A 23,948-nucleotide genomic window follows, 5' to 3' on the forward strand; every position below is an offset into this window, starting at 1 on the left:
TCGAGCTAATGAATGAGCATATATCAAAATGAGCCATAACATTCTTATTATATAAGCATTTGATGGGTGAAAGAGATCCTTGAATAATGGAGCCAACTTTAGAGTTTAGGAGGGAAATTTGTTACATTCAAATTTCATTTCGCTTTGAATATGTTTACCATTGCTTGCCCACATAAATATGTCACATCAAATAAGAAAGTCATGCCCATTAATAATAATATTTCTTTTATTAATTTTGGATTCACCTTTGGGGTATGATGGGCTTCTTTGGGGTGGTTGGGTTAACCTTTGGGGAAATTCATCCCGAAGCTACCCAAATTTCAATGGCTTTGAGTTCGGTCCCATCAACTTCGGGTGGTGACAAATCACCATCTACCACACTCTGACAGGGTTTGCTAGTTGTGCCATCTACAAGAGCCAAAGACCAAGATGCACCTCATTTTTCGGTGCCCCATATACTATGAGATCATAGGACGATATCATTGCCTATATAAAGAGTCGAGGTGATCTCTCTTTACCTTCCTCGGGTATCCTAACCAAAGATGCCTAGCCCTCTTCATCAAGGATATTTTTAGACACAGGTCTCAATTCCTACATAACCCGCCTCACTCGACGACAATCTGAACAATCGCATCATACATTCAGGTTGATCTGGCCAATCGGAGCAACAAGAGACAAGCTAAGTCAAAGGGTATTTCAGAAAGTAGAGCAGCGAGAACTTGGGTCTCCCCTTAGCTCCCCCTTTGGAAGGCCAATCAGTACCCTCAAGACCGTTGTGGAGGTGTTGTATAGCAATTCACTCACACCCAGAGCATCAAATAATTTAGTACTAGACAATTCCCGAACAGTGCCCGCCCCCCGATAAGTTCCTCTGCAGCAAGGCTGCTTGGGAGTGGGAGCAAAGAGCAACATTTTCAAAAGCTCCCAGGTCGAGAGCGAATTTTTATATAATATATACTTTTGTATATTTTAATGCATATATGTCAACAAAAGCATGTAGAATGATGAATTAGATATAAAAAGCATAAAAACATGGATTAAACCATATAATATCAATCATCTAGAAGTTATAATCTTCATCAACCACATGTCCACAAGTTACAACTTCTCATGCTTCTAGCATCCAAAAAAATCATGCTACAACAAAAACCTACATATCATCAAAATCATTGCCTATCTTGGGATCTTTGTCATTAATATCACCCTCTAAGTATTAACATAAGATATAAAAAATGTAGAATGTCAAGTCAAGATTTTGCTTGAGTGATGGGTACATTTTTAGTAGGGCCACGATAGAGGAGTTCGACAACCAATGTCATTAACATCAAGGTACATAGAGGGCTTGGTGCTCTTGATTAAATACAAGTTCCATACCCTAGTACATGACAAAATCCAATGGAAACATTACAATCCCCCAATCTAGAAACCATAAAAATTGATAAGTCGGTTGGATTTTGAGTGAGATCCAAAATTCTACTTTCTCCATATGAAATCCAATGAGGTTGGAACCACTCTCAAACATCCTAAGTCATTTCATGGTAATGTTAAAAATTTAAGTAAAATGATGAAAAATGAGATGTCACTTTTACTTACCATGAATTGAATATCAATACTAGGGCCATAGGCTTGATATTATGCTGACCCACTCAAAAACTCGTTTCTTTGAAAAAAATTGCGTTTGGAATATCTTTATGAAAAAAAAAACTTGCGAAAAAGCCAAGGAGCAAATTTTTTCGCTGGAGCGCACTCCCAAAATTCGCCCCTGGGTCGCTCCCACTCAAAGCACACTTCAGGAGCAGATTCGAGGGGGGCCACTCCCCTGCAGCCCCAGCAGTGCAGCTAGAGACTTATATAGAGCTTCTTTCCTTTGGCCTCAAATGTTAGGAGTATCCCTCACTCATACATCCCCACTAGGATCATGTAGCCATACTACTCATTAGATCCAAAGGACTCCGATAACGATCCAGCGCTATTGTCACTGCCTTCACCATCGCCTATCAGACTCGTGCATTCTTGACATCATCGACCTACAACCCTGGACTTGACATCATTGACCATCTGCATGATCTGTTAAATACATGTTTATGAGGCTCTCATATTATTATTGTACCCTTCTTTACTTCATTTTATCCTAGGTTTAGCTTTGGCATTTTCTAGGAGTTGCATTTGCACTCCCACATTGTACTTGTACTGGTTGTATCCTCCAGTCCCATTGACCTATTTATGGTCGTTTGTTGGAAATTAATACAATTATCTTATCTTGAATCAAAAATCACTCTGGCTTCCACTAGAAAACAAACTTCAACCATGGGATAATGGGTTGAGGGGATGGACAGGTCCCAATCACTGTTCTTTATGCAAGGTATCTGAGGAAAATATCACCCATGTCTTTATTTACTGTTCATAGTCAGTGCAGGTGGCTGCTGCACAGTTTGCAGGTTTTCAATGTCTTTTGTTTTTGGGATCTGGTGGGCTCAAAACTGCAGCATTTTGAGATCAAAGGACATCCCTATCGACATTTCATCAGGCCTGATTACAAAACTCTGTTTAGAATACAAACCAGATTCCAAGCAAAAGAAGATCAGAGTTCCGGTACACCCAGAGATTGATCAAAACATTCCATGGGGATATTTTACGGTGCTGCCCAAGGTCACCCTTCCTTATGCGGCATTGCGGCGATCCTTCATATCTCCAGTTCACATTACTTTCACATCAGATATACACCTGTGTGCAGATCCAACAATTGCACCAAATGTATAGCCTTGATAACTCTCCTCTCTGTTTGTTCTCTAAAAGACATCACAAAGTTACAGGTTTTTGGACCCTCAAAATTAGTTATTGATTGAGCAAAGAAGAAAATTGAAGTGGAAAACTATTTTTCTCCAGTCTCCCCTACAGGATATACAGGAGGTAACGCTATCTTTCGAATGGCTATTTTTCAGCCATATCCTGAGAGAACTGAACACAAGCAGATGCACTTACCAAGGAAGCTCTGCAGCTTCTGGTAGGGTTCTTCAGGATCACTGAATTTCTTGATGGAGAGGAACATGAGTCTATGGAGTTCCATCTCTGATCATTTTTTTCAATATTTCCTGAGACCTTGATGGCCAAATGAAAAGGAAATATGTTGTTTCAGTCTTAATGGTGAACAGAGAAAACTCTGAGGGCACTCTCTCGATTTGATTTTTGCTTTTTGGCCAGGACCTTACAAAGGCCCAGTTTATAAGACACAAGCCTGAAGTGCATGATACTGATCACAATATGTATATTCAGTCCTAATGAATATTAATGACTTTTTTCCTTTGAAAAACAAATTTATTTATTCATAAAAAGATATCATCAATAAATAAATAAAACTGAAAGTTAAGTTATAAAACTAACCTGTTTCAAGAAGACATGTAGTTGAGGATGAGAACTTGGATCAACTGTAACCTCAAAAAGAGGAATGAAAATGTTATCCAAAATATTTTGAAAAGATCGAACGATTCCCATTCCCTTGTACACATTGTACAGTCGAGGAAACTGAAAAAGAACAAAGCATATATAAGAAAAAAGGATAAATTTATCACTCGCCATTTGAATAAATCATGTTTAGTAGTGCTGCAAGAAATATTCGATATAAATAACAAGCCATGCCCTCTAGACTCAAATTTAGCATAACTCATACATACAATCAAAATACTGTATCACCAATCCTTTGAGTAATAAAAGACATTAGAAGTTTTGTTTTTTTTGCCTAAGAAATGGATTCTATATGCATCAGACTAACATCCTAACTGTATTCAGCCCCTCCCATTCAAAGTAAAGGGAAATGCTGGAGGTCAATGCCAGCTCAGGTAGAGTGAAGTGAAAAGATTGTACGATATATATATATATATCTATATATTAAAGCTAGATTTAGGAAATTGATAACTCAACCTGAATTAACCAGATAGCATTTTCACTGTATATCTCATTGTTAACAAACCAACTTGCCAACTGGTCCCATTCGCTTTGTTTCCTTCCATAAACAGATATTCTATACTCTGCCATCTGCATGAAATGCAAAGATTACTTCCATGTTATCAATAGATTTTATTTCTAAAAATGTATTATTGATGAGCATTTGTGATTCAGGGCACGTTAATCAACTTACAAATAAAAAAGATTGATACATATAAAAGAGCATAATTCAGAAGGCAAAATAATCATCTTAAAAAGAAAAAAGTTTGATAATATCAAAATATAGCTTGCCGATAATCAACATAGAAAGAAGCATGTATGATACACATTAAAATGCAGCTTGCTTGCTAATAAGTCCAGAGACAGAAACAAGTTCATGCATTTCTGGAAATATTAGAGTTAATTTTCAAAAAATAATTCATCGTAATAAATATAGTAAAGCATGCAATATTTCTATTATCTAATATATATTTTAAACTTCAACTGCACTACAACCTAAACAGTGCCAAAAGATGAATGAACAGTAAAAAATGTGGAAGCAAGAAAAATGAAGATAAGATAAAAGGCAATTTGTAGAAGGAAGAAAAATGAAGATAAGGTATAATAAGAAAATTATATTAATGTCCGATAAATGACCAAAATGATGTCAATGGGAATAGGAAGTTCAATCAGTGATACTAAACTGTAGGAGTGCCCTAGGCTACTAGGAAAGCATAAAATAAAAGATATACATGAAAAAAGTAGAACATAATGAAAATAAAAGGAAAGAACGAGTGTAATAAAAATATGCTAGATGTCTGTGAGGTGAGATGCGAAGGTAGAGAGTGAGGAAGAATAAGTATCTGCCTCTGCATCCACCACTGAATGGAACCAATATACTATATGAAGATGTTGTATCGTAGATGCCCAGGGCTGAGAGGGCCTGGGTGAAGACAAAGAGAGAGGAATAAAATAAAAATGTACATGGAAAAAACACGAACTTACCCTGAAACATATGCAATCGTTAGCCTATAATGATAACTTTAGAGTTGCCATGCAGATACATAAAAGTTTGGACGGATATGTTCCTCAGAAAAGCACTAAGGATTGTTCCTTGGAAGAAAAACCAACCTGGTATTTACTTGCCTCCAGATCAGACAATACTTGTTTTGTCAGCTCAGCAAGAAAACGACCTGAAGAGACAACTCAAATGATTATTATATACAATTTTAAGTTGATTATTGTCAGCATGAAATTTCATCTTTGAAGATCAAGATAAGTCTCGGTTTAGTCTAGCCACAGCTTGCTATGTACAAATTTATGCATCATCTCTTTTAGATCTCATAAATTGTTTTTATAATGGAAAACCGAAAATGAACAAACGAATGTCTCTATACAGCTTTTTATATATCCATATCTTAAAGATTATGCTTTTCTTATTAGCATGGTTAGCTTTATTAGCTAGGTGTTTAGTTGATAATAAAGCGCATAAACTCTGATTTTAGCATTTGTCAAGGAAATGTTTTTGCGCTCCTGCATTGTACCTTATGTCACTGGATGTACCTTTTAGTCCCATTGACCTACGTTTGTGGTCATTTATCAGACATTAATAAAATTATCTTATCTAATCTAATACTTTTTATTTGAAGAATGAATCCAATGAATTTTACAAGCATAGATAGTAACACAGTTACATAAAACACTAATGCCATTAACTAATAACCAATAAAATCATCACAGATGGATATGGACCAGAACAAATATCTGCAACCATAATCACGGTTTATTGGAAAAATATGTGTTTAACGAGATAAAAGCATGACAAAATACAGCACCCCACAACAGTACAGAAAGTACAAATATATCATAAGCTACAAATTTGTAGATCAAATTCTGAGAAACTCGCAACATTTACACTATAAAAACACCAAAGCATACCTGTACAATAGGAAACCAATACTATATGCACCAACTACTCCATCTTTTCTGAAAGAACCTATATTTTGAGACTGTTTATGGAAATGTTTGGTGAGTTAGTTTACAGCGGATTACTTTTCCATCCCTTGATTCTACTTAATAGAAATGCGGTGCTTTTGTGACTTGAATATCAGCCTTCTTTACCATGTCTTCTGATATTAAATTGTGGGCATATCCTAGGCCCAATACACACTTCAGGACCATTAACTTTTCCCCTTGATTACAAACTTTTAAAACTTTTCTTGCTTAAGGGATTACTATTGATCTGGATTTAAACAGGAAAGCAACAAATTACAGATATAACCATACATACATAGATGCGACAGAAATAATACTTCATTTCATTACTGTAAAATATTGAAATATGCTTACAAACAGAAATGGAAATAAACTAGCTAGGGCGATGGTAGCTTATCTCTGAGAAGAGATGTGGCAGCTACATGCCTCTGCACTGTCTTACAATGAGGCTCGCAGGCCTATTTATTGTTGAGAAACAATGGAAAACCGTAAACATCTAAAAACCTAACCCTAGGAGATGAAGCGCCAAACTATGGGCCCCATTTTGGATAAATTGGTACATCAACTTCCCAGGGTCGTAACTTTGGCATACGATCTCCATTTGACGCGCACAATACCTCGTTAGAAAGATCTATCCGAGGACTACAACTTTGGGATGAGCAACATCGGTCCATGGACCCATGTTGCTCCCAGATTTCCCAAAAAACGTCGTTTAGGGCCTCAAAACGGCTCCGGAAGTTCAGGACCCGAAAAACTGCTAAAAACAGTAAACTGTGTTATAATTAAGGAAACTGAAAAACTGAAAGAAACAATGGTGGGGGTCCAAGTGGAATTGGCAGGTGTCCACCACTATCCACCTGGATCATTCCTCCCCCCTTAGGAAGCAATGATCCCCATTGCGTTGAGTTCCTCCATGAGATGAGGAAACTTCTGTTGAACTTGGTCCCTGGTGAGCCACTTGCCCTGGTGAAGGAGTTGACCTACTTTGACAACTCGATACAGTTGGATCTTCTGTTGGCGAGTGTGCTTGATCTGTGTGTCCATGATCCGATCAGTTGCAGCTTGTTCCATGCAATCTGGATTTAACTCTATTGGTGTGAGTTGTTTTGCAATGTCGGATGTGTCTAGTAATTGTGGAAAGTATGGCCGAAGGCGGTCCACATTGAACATCGGGTGCAAGCCAAAGAATGGGGGAACACTGAGCTCAAATGCATTGTCTCCCACAGCCTTGGTAATGGTGTAAGGACCATATCGGAGTGGTCTGAGTTTCCGATAAGCTCCGGTAAGGCGTTCCTTTTGCAAATGCAATCAGAGTTTGTCGCCCACCTGAAACTTGCGTGGCACCCGATGTTGATCATGTCGCTGCTTGTACTTGGCATTTGATTTCTCAATGAAGTTTTTGCCTTATCTATTTCGGACTGGACATGAGCCAAATCTGCCCGAGTAGCTGCAAGTGGCATAGGCACATCAATGGGACATAGTGGCTGGAACCCCAAGCCCACCTGAAAAGGGTTGTGGCTAGTCAAGCTATGGAGAGCCCGGTTATAGCTATGTTGAACATAGGGGAGGCTCTCATCCCATGTGCATGGATGCTTTGAGTTGTACATGCACAGAATGTGTACGATCATCATGTTGACAACCTCTGTCTGGCCATCAATTTGGGGATGGAAGGTTGTGGACTTAGTGAGTTTGGTGTCCAGCATCGACCAGAGACTAGACCAAAATGTACTGAGGAACCTGCTGTCCCGATCTGAGATGATAGACTGTGGGATCCCAAAGTATACCCACACTAGTTCAATGAAGAGTTTAGCAGTTGTTTCTGTTGTGATATTCTTCTTGTAGGCTGCCATAATGGCCATCTTCAAGAACCTGTTGACGACCACAAAAACACAGTCGTTTCCATGCTTAGTAGAAGGAAGGCTTGACATGTAATCCATGGAGATGGATTCCCAAGGTCAACTAGGGGTAGGCAGCGGGGTATAGAGGTCTTGCTTCTTGATGGTCAGTTTGGCAATGGCACAAGCAATGCAAGATCTGATGTACTTCCCAACATCCTGTCGAAGATTCGGCCAATAGAAATACTTTTGCAGTACTTCCACCGTTTTCTCAACCCCGAAATGCGCAGCAGCCCGACTGTAGTGTGCTTCCCGAATCATCTTGGCACGCTCGCTTAAAGGAACACAAAGGTGACCCAAAAGGCATAATAGGGCATCCTGGAGGTGAAAATCTAGAACATGCTGACCCTTCAAGAGTGTCTAGTATGTGTGGGAAAATTCTGGGTCGCTTTTGTAGAGAAGTGGCCAATCAGAAGTCTCTTACCCACAAAAGTTGAGCACGGTGGTTAACGCTACGATCGGTGGTCGACTGAGGCAACCTGCAACATTATTCGTGTTTCCCTTCTTATACTTGATATTCAAATGGAACTGTTGCAGTTATGTGGACCACTTCTGAGGGCGATCATTCTACAATTTCCCTTGGGTCTGTATGAACTGCAAGGGTCGGTGGTCTACATGGATGATCGTTTCGTTCCCCAAAATGTAATGCTTCCATTGTCGGCAAGCCTGCACAATGGAATATATCTCTGTCATAAGTGGGATACTTCCGGACTGTGTCTGAAAGTGTCTCACTGTGATATGCCACTGGATGTCCGTGTTGAGTAAGGACTGCCCCAATAGCATAGTCAGAGGCATCTGTCTCGATCTCAAATGGTTGTTGCAAGTCTGGTAATGCGAGCACTAGTGCCGAGCAGAGGCGATGTTTCAACTCTGTGAATGCCTTCTATTGAGATTCAGACCAAAAGAATTTTGCTTTCGCTCCTCCCTTGGTGACTTGACTCAAGGGCCAAGTGATATGAGAAAATCCCAACACGAACCTGCGGTAGAAGTTGGCAAGACCCAGAAAGTTGCGGAGCTTTGTCAGAGTGGTTGGAGATGGCCAATCCTGAATGACTTGGATCTTGACTGGATCCACATGCACCCCCCGTTCATCAATAATGTATCCCAGATACTGAACCTGGGTCATGCCAAAAGTACATTTCTCCAAATTGGCACATAACTTGTGTTGCCACAGTGTTTGGAGAACCTGTCAGATGTAGTGGAGGTGCTCTTCCCAACTTTGGCTGAAGATCAGGATGTCATCCAAGTATACCACTACAAATGAGTTGGTGAATGGCTACAAGGTGTCATCCACTAGCCTCATGAAGGCATTCTTCCACACATCGAAGGGTTCGATTGGTCCCTGGTGATATCCTGACATCAAATCGATCTTGCTGAAATATTTTACCCCCTTCAGTTGGTCCAGGAGGTCATCAATCTGTGGGATCGGGTACCTATTCCGGACAGTGATCTTCTTCAGCGCACGATAGTCAATACAGAGTCTCCAAGTCCCATCCTTCTTCTGTATCAACACGATCGGCCTCTCACAGGGCGATGAACTCAAACGGATGTGACCTTTCTGCAGCAGCACCTGAATCTGCCTTTTGATTTCATCGTTCTCCAGAACGGAGCGCAGATAGATTGGTCCATTGGGCAGCGGCGCACCTGGGGTCAGATCGATGGAGTGTTTGACCTGACAGTGCAGAGGAAACCCTACGGGGGAGGTGAAGATGTCCTCGTACTCCTCCACGACCTTGTCCATCTGTAGTTGTCATGCAGAGGGTCCCTATCTGTAGGTTGTGGCCACCGTCTTCTTCTTTCCTTGAGGGTGTATCATCAAGAAAACAAATTTCCCAGTTTTGGAAATGAGCTTACTGCATTGTTTTGCAGTAACCAAAGAGATGGCGGTAGGCGGTGCTACCTCTGGTATCCTGTACAACTTATTTCCCAAAGTAACAATAACAGCACAAGGCCTTGATTCATACACAACATGTCACTTCCACAAGTATGGTTAGCCTAATAATACATCACAAACATCAAGGGAAGCAATGTCACACAATACCTCATCCGTGAAGGGCTTGATATTGTATGGAAGGCGACACTACTGGCTCACGCGAAGATCTCGTCCTTGGTGAAGCCACCCGATGGTGTACAGTTGTGGATGTGTTGTGGTCAGTAAGCCCAGCCACTTCACGACCTCTGCCGAAATGAGGTTCTTTTGGCTCCCGCTGTCGACAATGAACTATAGTGGGGAGCCCTTTACCCACATCTGGGAGTGGAAGAGGCGCTCCTCCTCCTCTGGATATTTGGGTTCCTCCTTCTGGATCTTCGTGGTGGCAACGGTGGTGTTGGGCTCTGCATCGATAATCTGCTTCCCTTTGTCATTCCCCTTGTCAGGTTCTGACTCAGAGTCTAAACTGGAATCTGATTCTGAAACCTTTAGCCTAGCCACCAGTGACCGCTTGGCCCGACACTCACTTGTGTTGTGAGTGGAGCTCTTATGGAACTCACACCACTTTCCCGTGTCCTTTTTCGGCTTCACGGCGTTGTTCTTTGCTTGTGGCTTTGGCGGGTTGTCTTGGGCCGCCCCACCTTGGCTTTGTCCTTTGTTCTGCGGTTTGGGGGCACCTTTCCCTTGCTTCGGATTCGCAGATCCAAAGTCTCGCTTCTTCTGTTTAAACTTTTGCTCGATCTTGACAACATATCGGTATGTCGTGCCAAGCGAGGAGATGTTCAGGAATTCTATTTCATCATGGATGTACCTGTGCAGGCAGTCACGGTATTTGAGTACCAAATGCTGCTCTGAATTCTTGATACCCAACTTTGTGCGAAGGGTATGGAAAATATTGGTAAACTCTGGCACGTCTTGGTCTCTTCGATGCCGCAGCGTGGTCCACGTTATGTATTGATCCTCATAGCTTCCGACAGGGTAGTACTGCTCCTTGATGGCAACCCGGAATGAATTCCAAGTGGGTGCGGCTGAAAACAGTGAGGCCATACTTTCATCCTTCTGCTCGCAGTAGGTTTCCCACCAGTCCTTGACGTGGGGGACGGCTTTGAGAAGAGCGAAAGTAATCTTTTCCCGGCCAAAAAAATCATGAACAGAAAAATACCCTTCTAGCAGATTTAACCATTTATCTACGGCGTCTGCATCTATCTGACCCTCAAATATGGGAATGTCAAAGTTAACTTGTACCTTAAAGGGTGTGGCGCTTCCAGAGTAGCTGCTAGAAGTAGATGTGTCACCCCTGGGTAGCCGCTGAAGGATCTGGGCAAAGTTGTCCATCATCGCGTTCCTTTGTCGCTCGAGGGCCTCTTCGAGCAAGATTTTGATAGGATCTCCTGCCCCCTCGTCTTTCTTTTCATCCGCCATGGGAGGCCGTCGGGATTTGCGAGGCTGGTCTTGCAAAGGTTCGACCAGTTCAAGCCCTAACTCCTTATATCCCGACCTCGTTGAGGAAATTCAAAGAAAGAAAGAGAAAGAGCAGACCGCTCTGATACCACTGATCTAGATTTAAACAGGAACGCAACAAATTACAGATATAACCATACATACAGAGATGTAGCAGAAATAATACTTCATTTCATTACTGTAAAATACTAAAATATGCTTACAAACAGAAATGGAAATAAACTAGTTAGGGCGATGGTAAGTTATCTCTGAGAAGAGATGTGGCGGCTACATGCCTCTGAATTGTCTTACAATGAGGCTCGCAAGCCTATTTATTGTTGAAAAACAATGGAAAACCCTAAACATCCAAAAACCTAACCCTAGGAGATGAAGCGCCAAATTATGGGCCCCGTTTTGGGTAAATTGGTACATCAACTTCCCGGGGTCGTAACTTTGGCATACGATCTCCATTTGACGCGCACAATACCTCGTTAGAAAGATCTATCCGAGGACTACAACTTTGGAATGAGCAACATCAATCCATGTATCCATGTTGCTCCCAGTGTTCTCAAAAAAGGTCATTTAAGGCCTCAAAACGGCTCCAGAAGTTCAGGACCCAAAAAATTCAAAGAAACAATGGTGGGGGTCCAAGTGGAATTGGCGGGTGGCCACCACTATCCACCTGGATCAACTATTTTTGTATCTCTTTAGACACTGCTAGTTCTTGGTTTTCATTCAACTTGTTAGTTGGGATTTTGAATCTTCTTCATTTCTAAAGCAAAAGGCCTTGACAATGTCCGCAAACAAATTTCTTCCTTAGGAAACCAATGCTGAGTGAGTTTATATAACTGTCTTTTGTTTTCATGATTCCTTTTGTGTTAAATGTTAAATGGTCTGAGTCTTTGCTACTGGATTTGCCACCCTAGGGTGGCAAACCGGTTTCTGGTGCAGCTCAGAGACGCAGATTCCTCTATCTCAGCAGGAACCTGCAAGATCCGGCAGTATATCTGCTAGATCGATTTCCAGTTGCCATAACCATTTAGGTAACTCGAAAACCATTTCCCGCTGTAGAAAATGGCCCTGCACGTAAGAATTAATTAAGACATAGTTTGTAAAATCCTAAAAAGAAGCAGGAGATTTGTAAAGAAGGCACACAGCCTCCCCACAGCCAACGAGAGTTTTGTTCTCTCTTTTTTTAATCCTGCAAAGTTCAAACACGCTACAAAACCACAAGAAAACACTAATTCCCTTCAGTTTGCACTTGTACAATTTGGAGAAAAGAGCAGCATTTGAAGAGCAGATTTGGAGAGCAATACTGACAAGAGCTGTGAGTAGCCATATCAGAACACTACTAATATTCAGCCATTATGGAGAGCATATTTGAAGGGCACACCTGAGAAAAACATTTTGCATGGGAAGAACTCTCAAGTCTCAACGGCACTTTAAAAACATTCATTTTTTCTTCTATTTCTTTCTTATTCTTCTATATTTTTCCAATGGCATCATGTTCATCAACTAGCAGAAGCTCAGACCATGTGATTTGCAGTGGGAGAAATGGTGGAGGGAGAAGAGACGGTGAAGAAAATCAGAAGAAATACCCCATTGATTTTCCTCTTGGGAAAGTGTGCCACAAAGATAATGAAAGAGAAAAACTCAGGTGGGAGCCTAGTTTTTAAAACCGCTCACAAAAACCGGTTACCGGTCCAACCGGCCGGTTAGCTGGCCTGCCGGTCGGAACCGGCCTAAAAACCCGGTTAACTCTGCCTTGTGACCGAAAATTAGCCCTAACCGGTCAAAACCGGCCGGTTTAGGACGGAACCGGCCGGTTTGTAGCAAACCGGCCGGTTCCGTCCTAAACCGGCCGGTTTATGGCAAGCCCACCGTAACTTATGAAAAAGCACAGGCAGTTTGTGGTTTAGGGGTTTTGGGGGGGAGGGAAAGGTATTTTCCCTCCAAAAAGGCCCTCTCCAAGCTATAAGAGACCCCTCTCACTCTCATTTGTCTCACACAACTGATTTGGAGTGTTTGTGAGTTTGTTTGTGAGCTTGGAGAGTGTGGAGTTTATGCTGAAGTAGTCATCTTGGAGTTGGAGTTGGAGCTATTTTGGAGAAAGTGTGTAGCTGTCAGTGGAGTTGCCATCTTCAAGAGGAGGCTAAGGGAGCTAGTTTGCATTTCCAGGTAAGGGTTTGCACTTGATAATTCCTCATTTGAGTCTGCTGTCCATGAATTTTTTTTTTGTGTTATAAACTTCTCACTTCTATGATCTACCATCCAGGGAGTCATCATGCCTCCAAAAGCCGAAGATACTGCATGGACTCGTTGTGATATGATTGATGGCAAAATGATCTGCAAATATTGCCAAAAATCCATTCAAGGAGGGGGTATTAACAGGTTCAAGCAACACTTCGCTGGGATAGGAGGCTATGTAAAGCCATGTGGAGCACCAAATGAAATAATAGGGCATATTAGGGCAGAATACCTTCAGAAGTTTGAGACTCAAGTCACTGAACCAATAGAGAAGTTTGTGGCTACACAGTTTGGGAGTCGAGACTCAACCAACTGAGTTTGATCATGATGACTGAGACTCATGAGAAGTTTCAACTTCAAGTGATAATGTTGATCACTATTATAGTATTACTATTATCATATATGTAGAGTCTAGACTGAAGTCTTGTAGTAGGCCACTGGCCCCATAGTTTGTACGCTTTATTTTTGCACTCTAGTGGCCATTTAGAGCCTCATTGCTTATGTATTTTGTCGATGATATGTATTGCACTCGGTGCCATTTTGATATATTCACCTTTAAGGCTTTACATGGTATATCAATGAGCAATCTTTGCATATTTTGTCTCTATTGGCTTGGAATCATGGTTTTAAATCTTAAAAATAGTTTTTTTCATTAAAAAATAATTATTTAATGTATTTTTCTAAAACCGGTTCGTTTAGACCAAACCAGTCCCGGTTAGACCGGTTCCGGTCGGTAAACCGGTTCATTAGGTGGACCTGTCCGGTCACCGGTTCCGGTTTTAAAAACATTGGGTGGGAGTAGATAATGGAAATGTACTAAGTGTAAAGAAAATATTGCAGGGTCATATAGGAGGTTTAAAGTCCATTTCTTTTGTCTTCATAACAATGGGGTTCATTTCTGCATGGTCATCAGCCATGTTACCCATCCATATACATGGATAATGTTGGAAAATGTAACTAGTTTCGGACTTCATAATTGTCATTGTACTCACGTCATTATGTATATCTTATGTTACAAGCAAAAGAAGAAAGAAAAATATTATTTTAAGCATGGGTTTCATGCTCTATTTGTGTTTGTCATCTAGGTCAAGCATGCACTTCATGCTCGTAAGGTTTGTCTAGTCAAAAGAATATTTTTCTTGAGTCAAAAGAGTCTTTATCATTTGTATTGGGCAAGTTGTAACATGTAAAAGATATTATTTTGAGTCTAGAAAATCAAAGTAAGCCTCCAACCACAAGTCAGCCCTACCAGTAAGAAGTCAGCCTAGAAAGGGCTATTTGACCCCATGAATAGCATATATATAGAAGGAGATTCGACTCACTTTGGACACACATCTTCACAAGTTCAATCTGCAAGAGAACAAGAAGGAAAACAAGAGCAAGGAGACTAGAAGACAAGAAGAACCCTGGCAAAGGAAAGAAGCTGAAAACTTATCTTTTCTCCTCACACGTGCGAGGATTAGGCTATTTGTTCTGTTGTAGGGGGCCGAGAGTTGCAGGCTGAAATTTCTAAAGTCATTGCAGGTCCAAAGTTCTGAGATTGGGAGCTGTAATCTGATTTGGGAGCAAGTTTGGATAAAGTTTAACTCTTGTTGACTAAAGTTGACTTTGACTTCTTGGAAGGGTCTTGAAGGAGGGCTGACTTGGTGCTTGGAGGGCTCTTGGTCAAAGTGTTTGGGTCTTGGTTTTCTCATTTGATCTGATTCTATAAGAAGAGAAGAGATTATTTTGGGTTTTCCCTTTGGAGGGGTTTTGCTTGGCTTGGAGCCTATATTTTGTGTCCTCTGTCTTTTATGATCTTTATGGTTTATGCTATTGATCAAGGTTATCAAAACCGAACCGGTGATCGAACCAAAAAACCTTGTTGACCGGGAACTGGTAAAAAACCAGAGAAAGAACCGGTTTACCAAAAGCACATAAAATATTTATAGTTTAAAGAAAAACATATATATTCATGTGCGCCCATATGAATCCAAGCCATTTATATACAAATATGCAAAGGTTCTCATTTACATAGCATGTAAGGGTGCACATAACCAAAATAGCATAGAGTGTAGTCCATCTCTGAACCGAAAATAGATCAACAAATAGGCTCTAGATGGCTTCTAGCATACAAAAAAAATCATGCTACAACAGACGCCTACATATCATCAAAATCATTGACTATATTGGGGTCTTTGTCATCAATATAACCATTTAGGCATTAAAATAAAATAGAAAAAATGTAGGATGTCATGTCAAGATTTTGTTTGAGTGATGGGTACATTTTTAGTAGAATCATGATAGAGGTGTTCAACAACCAATGCCACTAACATCAATATAACCACTTAGGCATCAAAATAAAATAGAAAAAACGTAGGATGTCATGTCAAGATTTTGTTTGAGTCATGGGTACGTTTTTAGTAGAATCATGATAGAGGAGTTCAACAACCAATGCCACTAACATCAAAGTACATAGAGGGCTTGGTGCTCTTGATTAAATACTAGTTCCATACCATCGTACATGACAAATCCAATGGAAACGTTGCAATCCTCCCAATCCTGAATTCCTGAAAAATTGTTAAGTCTACTGGATTTTGAGTGAAATTTAAAATTCTACTTTCTCCATATGAAATTTAATGAGGTTGGAACCACTCTCAAACATCCCAAGTCATTTCATGATTGGATGAAAATGAAAGATAATGCAGAATATCACTTTTACTTTAATAATTTAACATTACCATGATTTGCATAGCAATACTAGGGCCATAAGCTTGATTATTAGGTTGAGGGCCATAGACTTGAATATTAGGCTAGCCTACGGGAGAATTACAAGTGGGCCAACCAACTGAAAAAATCAAAACATAAAAAAGGGCAATTTTTTTTATGTTGGCCTGCATAAGTACAAATTGCACAAAATCGCTCCTAAACCGGCTTGTTCAGACCAGTTCTAAGCCAAAAACAGTCGGACTGGCCGGTTCCACCCATTTCGGTCTGGTTCTGATAACACTGCTCTTAATAATTATTTGATGAAGAGTAATTTAATAAAGAACACAAAGAAGCTAACTAAAGTTCACAAGTAATTATTAAGGATAAGGAGAATTGTTTGATTAGCTGCCCTGCTAGATTCTCCAACATGGTATCAGAGTTAAGGTGAAGAAAGAGAAGGCAACTTGGAGATCATCTTATTGACATAAGAGAAGGTTATTTGTCAGAGAGGGATCATTTGCTAAGGACACAAGGAAGGGCATAAGAAAGAAGACCTCATCATCTAAAGAAGGACATCTACTTCTCTTGAAGGCTCTTTTCTTTTGAAGGAACATTTTGAAGGTAGGTTGCTCTATCTTGAGAAAGAATATTGATCTCTCTTGAAAGGCTCGTTGGAAGACATCTTTAAAGGAAAGGAAGCATCAAAGAATCCTGGGAATATCATCCATTCTTTGAAGCTACTTGAAAACACTATTAGTGAAGGCATCCTAGAAGACATCATTATAGGGCATCTATGAAGTCTCCTTGAAGGTCTTGAAAGCATCAAGATAGTTGGAGACATCATCAAGAAGGACACTCGTTTGACAAGTACCATTTTGTGCTCCATGTCTCAATCTATAGATCAAATGGCTACATTTTGCAAGGAAAGCAACAAGCTCGTTGGGTCACCAAACTTCCTGGCATGGAAGAAAAGGATTGATTTGGTGCTCATGGAGAATGAGGTCATGGAATATGTTCTTAGTGAAGTGACTCAACCAGACAAAGAGAAGACTCAAGAATTAGCAAGATACAAGAAGGGAGAAGTGAGGGCACAGAGGATTCTTATTGAATCCATAAAATATCATCTCATTCCCTTTGTTATTGATTTGAAGTCATCTAAAGCAATCTATGATAAGTTGGTGAAGTTGTACTCTATAAGTACAGCACGTCAAAAGATATTGTTGAGGAATCAACTATATAGAATAAGGAAGTCAAAGGATGAAGATATGGCCACTTATCTTATGAAGATCTCACAAATAAGAGAATACTTGCAAGGGCTTGGGGAAATCGTTTCCGATTCAGAAATGACTACTTGTGTATTAAATGCTTTGCCACCTGATTGGAGCAATTTTGCAACTAGTGTCTACTCAAGAAAGGATACTACTCCTTTTGATGAACTATGGGCTCAATGTATCTTGGAAGAAACTAGGATAAAGGCAAAGGATGACACCAAATCAAATGAGAAGTCTCAAGCTTTTATTGTAAAATCCAAGAAGAAGAAGGAAGGGAAGTTTGGAAAGTCCAAATAGAAACAAGATATATCCAAGATACAATGCTTTGGATGCAATGAGTATGGGCATTTCAAGAGGGATTGTCCAAACAAGAAAAACAACAAAAGGAAGGAAAGGAGTGAAGCTCACATAGCTGAAGAAAAGGAAGAACTTGAGAAGAAGCCAAAAGGAGAAGATCCCAAGGATCTTTACTATTGAAGGTAGCTCCATCTCCATCAGGCTCATTTGCAATTTGTCTTTCCTTTATTAGAAAGTAGAAAGTAGAATAGCATGCACTGTTGCATTCTTTAGAAGAGTCTTGGTTTTTGTAAAACATGGCATCATAGAAAGAAGCATATGATAGTAGGGGAATTAGAATGCACATGATCAAATTTCTTTGGAAGGGGTCATCTAGCTTATAAGAATGAGAAGATCAAGACCATATTGCACATTATAGTTTATCCAAGCATTTTATAACATAATGTTAGAGGTAGTCATCTTGCAAAGAAGGATCATCAAGATCCTCCAATAAGAACCATCATTTAGGATCCTCCAATAACAATCATCATTTAGGAAGGTTCTTGGAAAGAGCATTATGACTTGTATATGTATGGAAACAATAGTCTTGCAAGATGAAGGTATGCAGATGGTCGAGTTGCAATTTGAAAGGCATAATTAAAGTCTTTCTCCTCTTAAAGGAAAGCTTATCTTCAATAAGGTTGGAAGCAAGCTCATTCAAAGAAAGTATGGCTAGATGGTTGTATGGAAGCAAAGGTATGCATGTTTTTAAGTAACTCTTCTCTAAGGTAGGGTTCATATCTACAAGAATCTTGCAAAAGAGTTGGTTATAAAAATGTGCTCGGTAAGTCTTCCATATGATTACTTGATGCTTGGAAGAAGAAGTTTGGCATACTTTGGAATGGTTAAGGATCAAGACTCTTCCACAAGATGACATGACTTAGACATGATGATATTGATCAACATTGAATATGGTTTCCTGAAGAAAGAAAGAGAGTTGATAATGACAACTCCAAGGAAGAAGAAATTGCAACTTACTGGTCAATTTGTTCCATGGGCACTTTGATTACAAGTGATTAGCATGGAGAAGGATCTTTGGTAAAGGATAGACCATGTGAAAGGATGTTGATCTCAAAAGTAAGCAGAATCCGAAGAGGGAATCATATTGAGGTAATTTTGATATTGATGTCTTGGTTTTGGTTATCTGGTCAATATATGTTTTTGCTACCTGGAAAGATTTTGTAGAACTATGGTTGAGGCAAGTATATCTACAACTGTTGATTTTGATCTCAATTCAATCAATACATGGATTGAGTGGATGGTTTTGGTAATCCTCGAAGGATTGTATGGTCAAGATGTTTACATCATCTTGGGATTAAGAGGTAGCATATATAGAGATTCGACTCACTTGGGACATACATCTTCACAAGTTTGATCTGCAAGAGAACAATAAGGAAAACAAGAGCGAGGAGACTAAAGACAAGAAGAAGAACCCTAGGGAAGGAAAGAGGCTGAAAACTTAACTTTTCAGCTCACACGTGCGATGATTAGGTTTTTTGTTCTGTTGTAGGCGGGCAAGAGTTGCAGGCCGAAATTTTTGAAGTCACTACAGGTACAAAGTTCTGAGATTGGGAGATGAAATCTAAGTTGGGAGCAAGTTTGGATAAGGTTTAACTCTTGTTGACTAGAGTTGACTTTGACTTCTTGGAAGGGCTTTGTAGGAGGGTTGACTTGGTGCTTGGAGGGTCTTGGTCAAAGTGTTTGGGTCTTGGTTTTCTCATTTGATTTGATCCTATAAGAAGGAAAGAGATTATTTTGGGTTTTCCCCTTGGAGGGGTTGTGCCCTGGCCTGGAGCCTATATTTTGTGTCCTCTGTCTTTTATGATCTTTAAGGTTTATGCTCTTGATAATTATATGATGAAGAGAATTCAATAAAGAACACAAAGAAGCTAACTAAAGTTCACAAGTAATTATTAAGGATAAGGAGAATTGTTTGATTAGTTTCCCTACTAGATTATCCCCAACAGGTAACCCTAAGAGAAAATTCCTCTCCTACACTACAGCGTGCCATCCAGCAGTCCTACCATGATCCACAAATAGCCAGCCTCATATGCCTCTCATCCATTTTCCAATCAGTGCACTCATTAATCTAACCTACTCATATGATGAAGGTGGGTCATCTATTGTGAGGTACTTTAACCATTTTAGCATTTAGGTGCTTTCATTTAATATTTAACAGGTTGAAATATGATATAAACAGTTATTGGTTGTGTACTTGTTTCCTTACTTTACCTTGGGGATTATGATGTACCCTACTCTAGTGTGACCTTCCTTAGGTCTTCCTTTTACTGTTTAGAAGGGGCACAGGTACGAGGCTCTAATGATGGTAGTGCCCCATGTTATTCATGCTTAATGATGCAAGAGCATGAGACTTGGAGGGAAAATCTTCAAACTTATTCCAAAAATCCAAAAAAATCTACAGGCAAACGAGTGGGGTCCTTTAGCCAGAAATTTCCATGCTTTTCTAGTTTAAGATAAGGATAGAATTAAAAATAAAATCATGTTGTAATAATCGCTTATGGATAAGTTGTAACAAGCTTTATGCATAATTGCTTTAAATCGCTCTATGTAAAAGGCATGCTTTTGTATGGGTTAAGGACCGAGAGGGCTTATCTATTATTTATAAAACGAAATAACGGGACGCTCTAAAGAAGTCGTGCCCAGAAGCATTATCTTCTGCAAAAAAACTTCTCTCTGTGCATCTAATTTTATGGTTCCCTGTCATCTGGTATTTTTATGCGTGTATCAGTTCCGGTTCTATTATTTTCTACGTTTTATTAATAGTGATTCAATCTTTGTTTTCCAATTAACACTTAAGCTTAAGCCTGTTGGGTTGTTTCCCTTTCATATCGGCGTGCCTGTTCTCTTACATGCATTGTTCAGCTCTGCAGTGGAACCTCTGTTTACACAAGAAATCTTTGAAAAAGACTTAATCTAGACGTAGTTCTAGACTTGAAATATTATTGAATCTGGTTCATACCCGTATCGGGTCCGAACCATTATTGCATCGCAAGAACCACAAGTGGAGTGGAAGGGACCTTTGGAACCGCCGAAGTCCGAAACTCCAACAGCCCGGACCCGAAACATTATAGAGAAGAGTGGAAAGGTTATCGAGTCCGCGATTGTTATCGCATCGCCAGATCGGAACGGAAGGAGCCTAGCATTGGAGTGTTGGAATCGCCGATAGCGATTTCCGATAGTCCACATACTATCGCATCGGGGTTATTGGAGCATTATGTTATTGCTCCGTTCCATGTGAAATTGCCGACAGCGATTGCCAATAGTGCTTTTACATATAGCACAATCCTATGGAAAATTAGCGCCGATAGTGTAATTCTTTGGAATTAACACTATAGAGGTTTTAAAAGCGCCGATAGTGTTGCTCTGTTCCTTTGGAACGAAAAAGCCTCGCCTGTGTATATTGCGTTTTAAACGCATTTCCCTTGTTTTAAAGAAGCAATAGTGTATCTTTATAATTTATGTGGGATTATAGTCCCGAAGGAAGGAAACAGGCCTGTGATATGTTTTGCGTTGATAATGAAGGTTGGAGTGTATCAAAGGAAAACTCATGAAGTTGTCAATAGATGACAGATACACCTGTTGAAGCAAAAAGAGAAATTCAACCCGGATTAGAAGAAATTATATCAGGCTTCGGCCGTTTGTCCATATCGCCTACAGCCAGGCCACCATTAGTGGCATCGGAGCAACCAACTAACATTGAATTGAATCTCAAAAGCAGGAGAAGGAAAGTTACTATGGCTTTCAGAGTTGGAAGAGGTCGAGAACGTGGTGGAAGAGGACGGCCTGTTGCAAACGCTGAAGTAATGGAAGCGGTGCAACAGATGCAAGCTAGATTGAATGCATTAACAACACGCAGAAATATAGATGATGGAGATGTTAGTGAACCTGAGGTTGAAGCTGCAAAGGAGGAAGTTGTAGCAGTTACCCCTGAGATGAGATTCTTCCAGTCAGTGTTGATATCCACAGCTAGGCCAAAGACCGAGGTTTCAATATATGAAGGAGGACTGAATCTAGAATAATTGATAGACTGGATTAATGGCATGGAGAAATTCTTCGACTATGAAGAAACAGAAGATGAGAAGAAAGTAAAGTTTGTTGTCACCAAGTTAAAAGGCCATGCAGCACTTTGGTGGGATGGTGTGCAGGCAGAAAGAAAAAGACTTGGCAAGCAACCTATCAAGAATTGGAGCAGGATGGTAACAAAGCTAAGAGGTAAGTTTCTACCAAGTAATTATCAGCAAACCTTGTTCAGACAGATGCAGAATCTTAGACAGAGGTCTTTGACAGTGAAAGAATACACAGAGGAATTCTACAAGGTAAGCATAAGAGCTGGAGAAGCCCAAGATACAGATGAGAAGGTGGCTAGATATATGAATGGCCTTAGGATGGATATTCAAGATGAGATAAGTATATTGTCTCCTAAAACAGTAGAGGAAGCTTATCAGATAGCACTGAAAGCTAAAGAAAAACTCATGAAGAAGCAGTCTGCCAGAAGGAGAGGTACTTTCCGAGGAAAGGGAAGTCAAGGTGGTAGATGAAGATCTACAACACCTGAAGATGGAGCTAGCAGCATCTCAACCCAGCATGTACCCACAGGAGGTGATGCAAGAGGCAAAGGGAGTTTTTCTAGAGGGAGAGGAGGCAGAAGAAGAGGAAGAGATGTAAGATGTTACAGATGTAACAAACTGGGACACAGAGCCTTTGAGTGCCTAGAGAAAGCAGAAACAAATCAGAGGAATGCTATTGTTGCTCAAGCTGAGGGGGAAGCAACAACAGCAGTGACAGAAGAAGAAAATATACCAGAGAGGAGAATCTTTGGTAGTTAATAAAGTTTTGCTCAAGCCAGCAAAGGAGATAGTTGAACCATCACAAAGAAAGACTTTATTCAGGACAGTGTGTAAAGTTCAAGGGAAATGTTGTCAGATGATCATTGATAGTGGCAGCACTGATAATTTGGTCTCTACAGAAGTGGTCGAGAAATTGAAGCTGAAGACAAGAAAACATCCAACACCTTACAAGGTGTCATGGTTACAAAAGGGACATCAACTGTTAGTGAATGAACAGTGTGAAGTGGAATTTCAGGTGGGCAAATATAAAGATAAAATTGTATGTGATGTGATGCCAATGGATGTGTGTCACATATTGCTTGGAAGACCTTGGCAATATGACAAAGAAGCCATGCATGATGGGAAAAGAAACACCTACAAGTTTGGAAATGATGGTATCAATCATATGTTGTTGCCTATGCAAGAAGAAGATGTACCAGGAAAGAACACTGATCCAAAAACTTTGTTATTAGGAGGAAAGGAATACTTGCATGATGGGAAAAGAAACACCTACAAGTTTGGAAATGATGGTATCAATCATATGTTGTTGCCTATGCAAGAAGAAGATGTACCAGGAAAGAACACTAATCCAAAAACTTTGTTATTAGGAGGAAAGGAATACTTGAAGCAGATTGAAGAGAATGAGGTAAATTTTGTTGTAATTTGCAAGCCTAAGGTAATAATGACTTCTACTAAATTTCTGATTTACCCATTGAAATTCAAGAAATGTTGGAAAAATATTGTGATATTATTGTCGATGATTTGCCTAATGAGTTACCACCCATAAGAAGAATTAGCCATCATATAGATTTGATTCCTGGATCAAGTCTACCTAACAAAGCAGCTTATAGAATGACTCCTTCAGAAAATGAAGAGGTTAAAAAGCAGGTGCAAGAATTGCTTGACAAAGGGCTAATCAGAGAAAGCTTGAGTCCTTGCGCAATACCAACAGTGTTGAGTCCAAAGAAAGATGGAGGCTGGAGAATGTGTACAGATTCAAGAGCCATCAATAAAATCACAACCAGGTACAAATTTCCTTTACCTAGAATTGAAATTTTAATGGATTGCTTGAGTGGAGCAAAGTATTTTTCAAAACTAGATCTTAAAAGTGGGTATCATCAAATAAGGATAAGATAAGGGGATGAGTGGAAAACTGCTTTTAAGACAAATGAGGGATTGTATGAGTGGAGAGTAATGCCTTTTGGGTTGTCAAATGCACCAAGTACGTTTATGAGACTCATGAATGAAGTTTTTAAAGATTTTATTGATAAATTTGTAATAGTATATCTGGATAATATATTAGTTTACAGCAAGTCTAAGGAGGAGCACATGAGGCATCTGAATTATGTCTTACAAAGGCTACAGCAGGAGAAATTAT

General features: G+C 39.9%; 1 protein-coding gene across 1 annotated transcript in view; it reads right to left on the reverse strand.

Annotated features, from left to right (window-relative positions):
* LOC149143008 (AMP deaminase-like) overlaps positions 1-23,948 on the reverse strand; it is a 134,565-nt gene that overhangs the window by 28,108 nt on the left and 82,509 nt on the right. Inside the window, exons 10-12 of the mRNA XM_089451990.1 lie at positions 5,053-5,114; positions 3,919-4,032; positions 3,382-3,522 (exon numbers count right to left, since the gene is read on the reverse strand). Coding sequence (XP_089308116.1) covers positions 3,382-3,522; positions 3,919-4,032; positions 5,053-5,114 — 317 coding nt within the window. The remainder of the gene's footprint in view (positions 1-3,381; positions 3,523-3,918; positions 4,033-5,052; positions 5,115-23,948) is intronic.

This window comes from Pinus tabuliformis, chromosome X, assembly GCF_031772625.1.
Source record: "Pinus tabuliformis cultivar Carrire ecotype Pingquan chromosome X, CPIR1, whole genome shotgun sequence".
Classification (NCBI taxonomy): Eukaryota; Viridiplantae; Streptophyta; class Pinopsida; order Pinales; family Pinaceae; genus Pinus; species Pinus tabuliformis.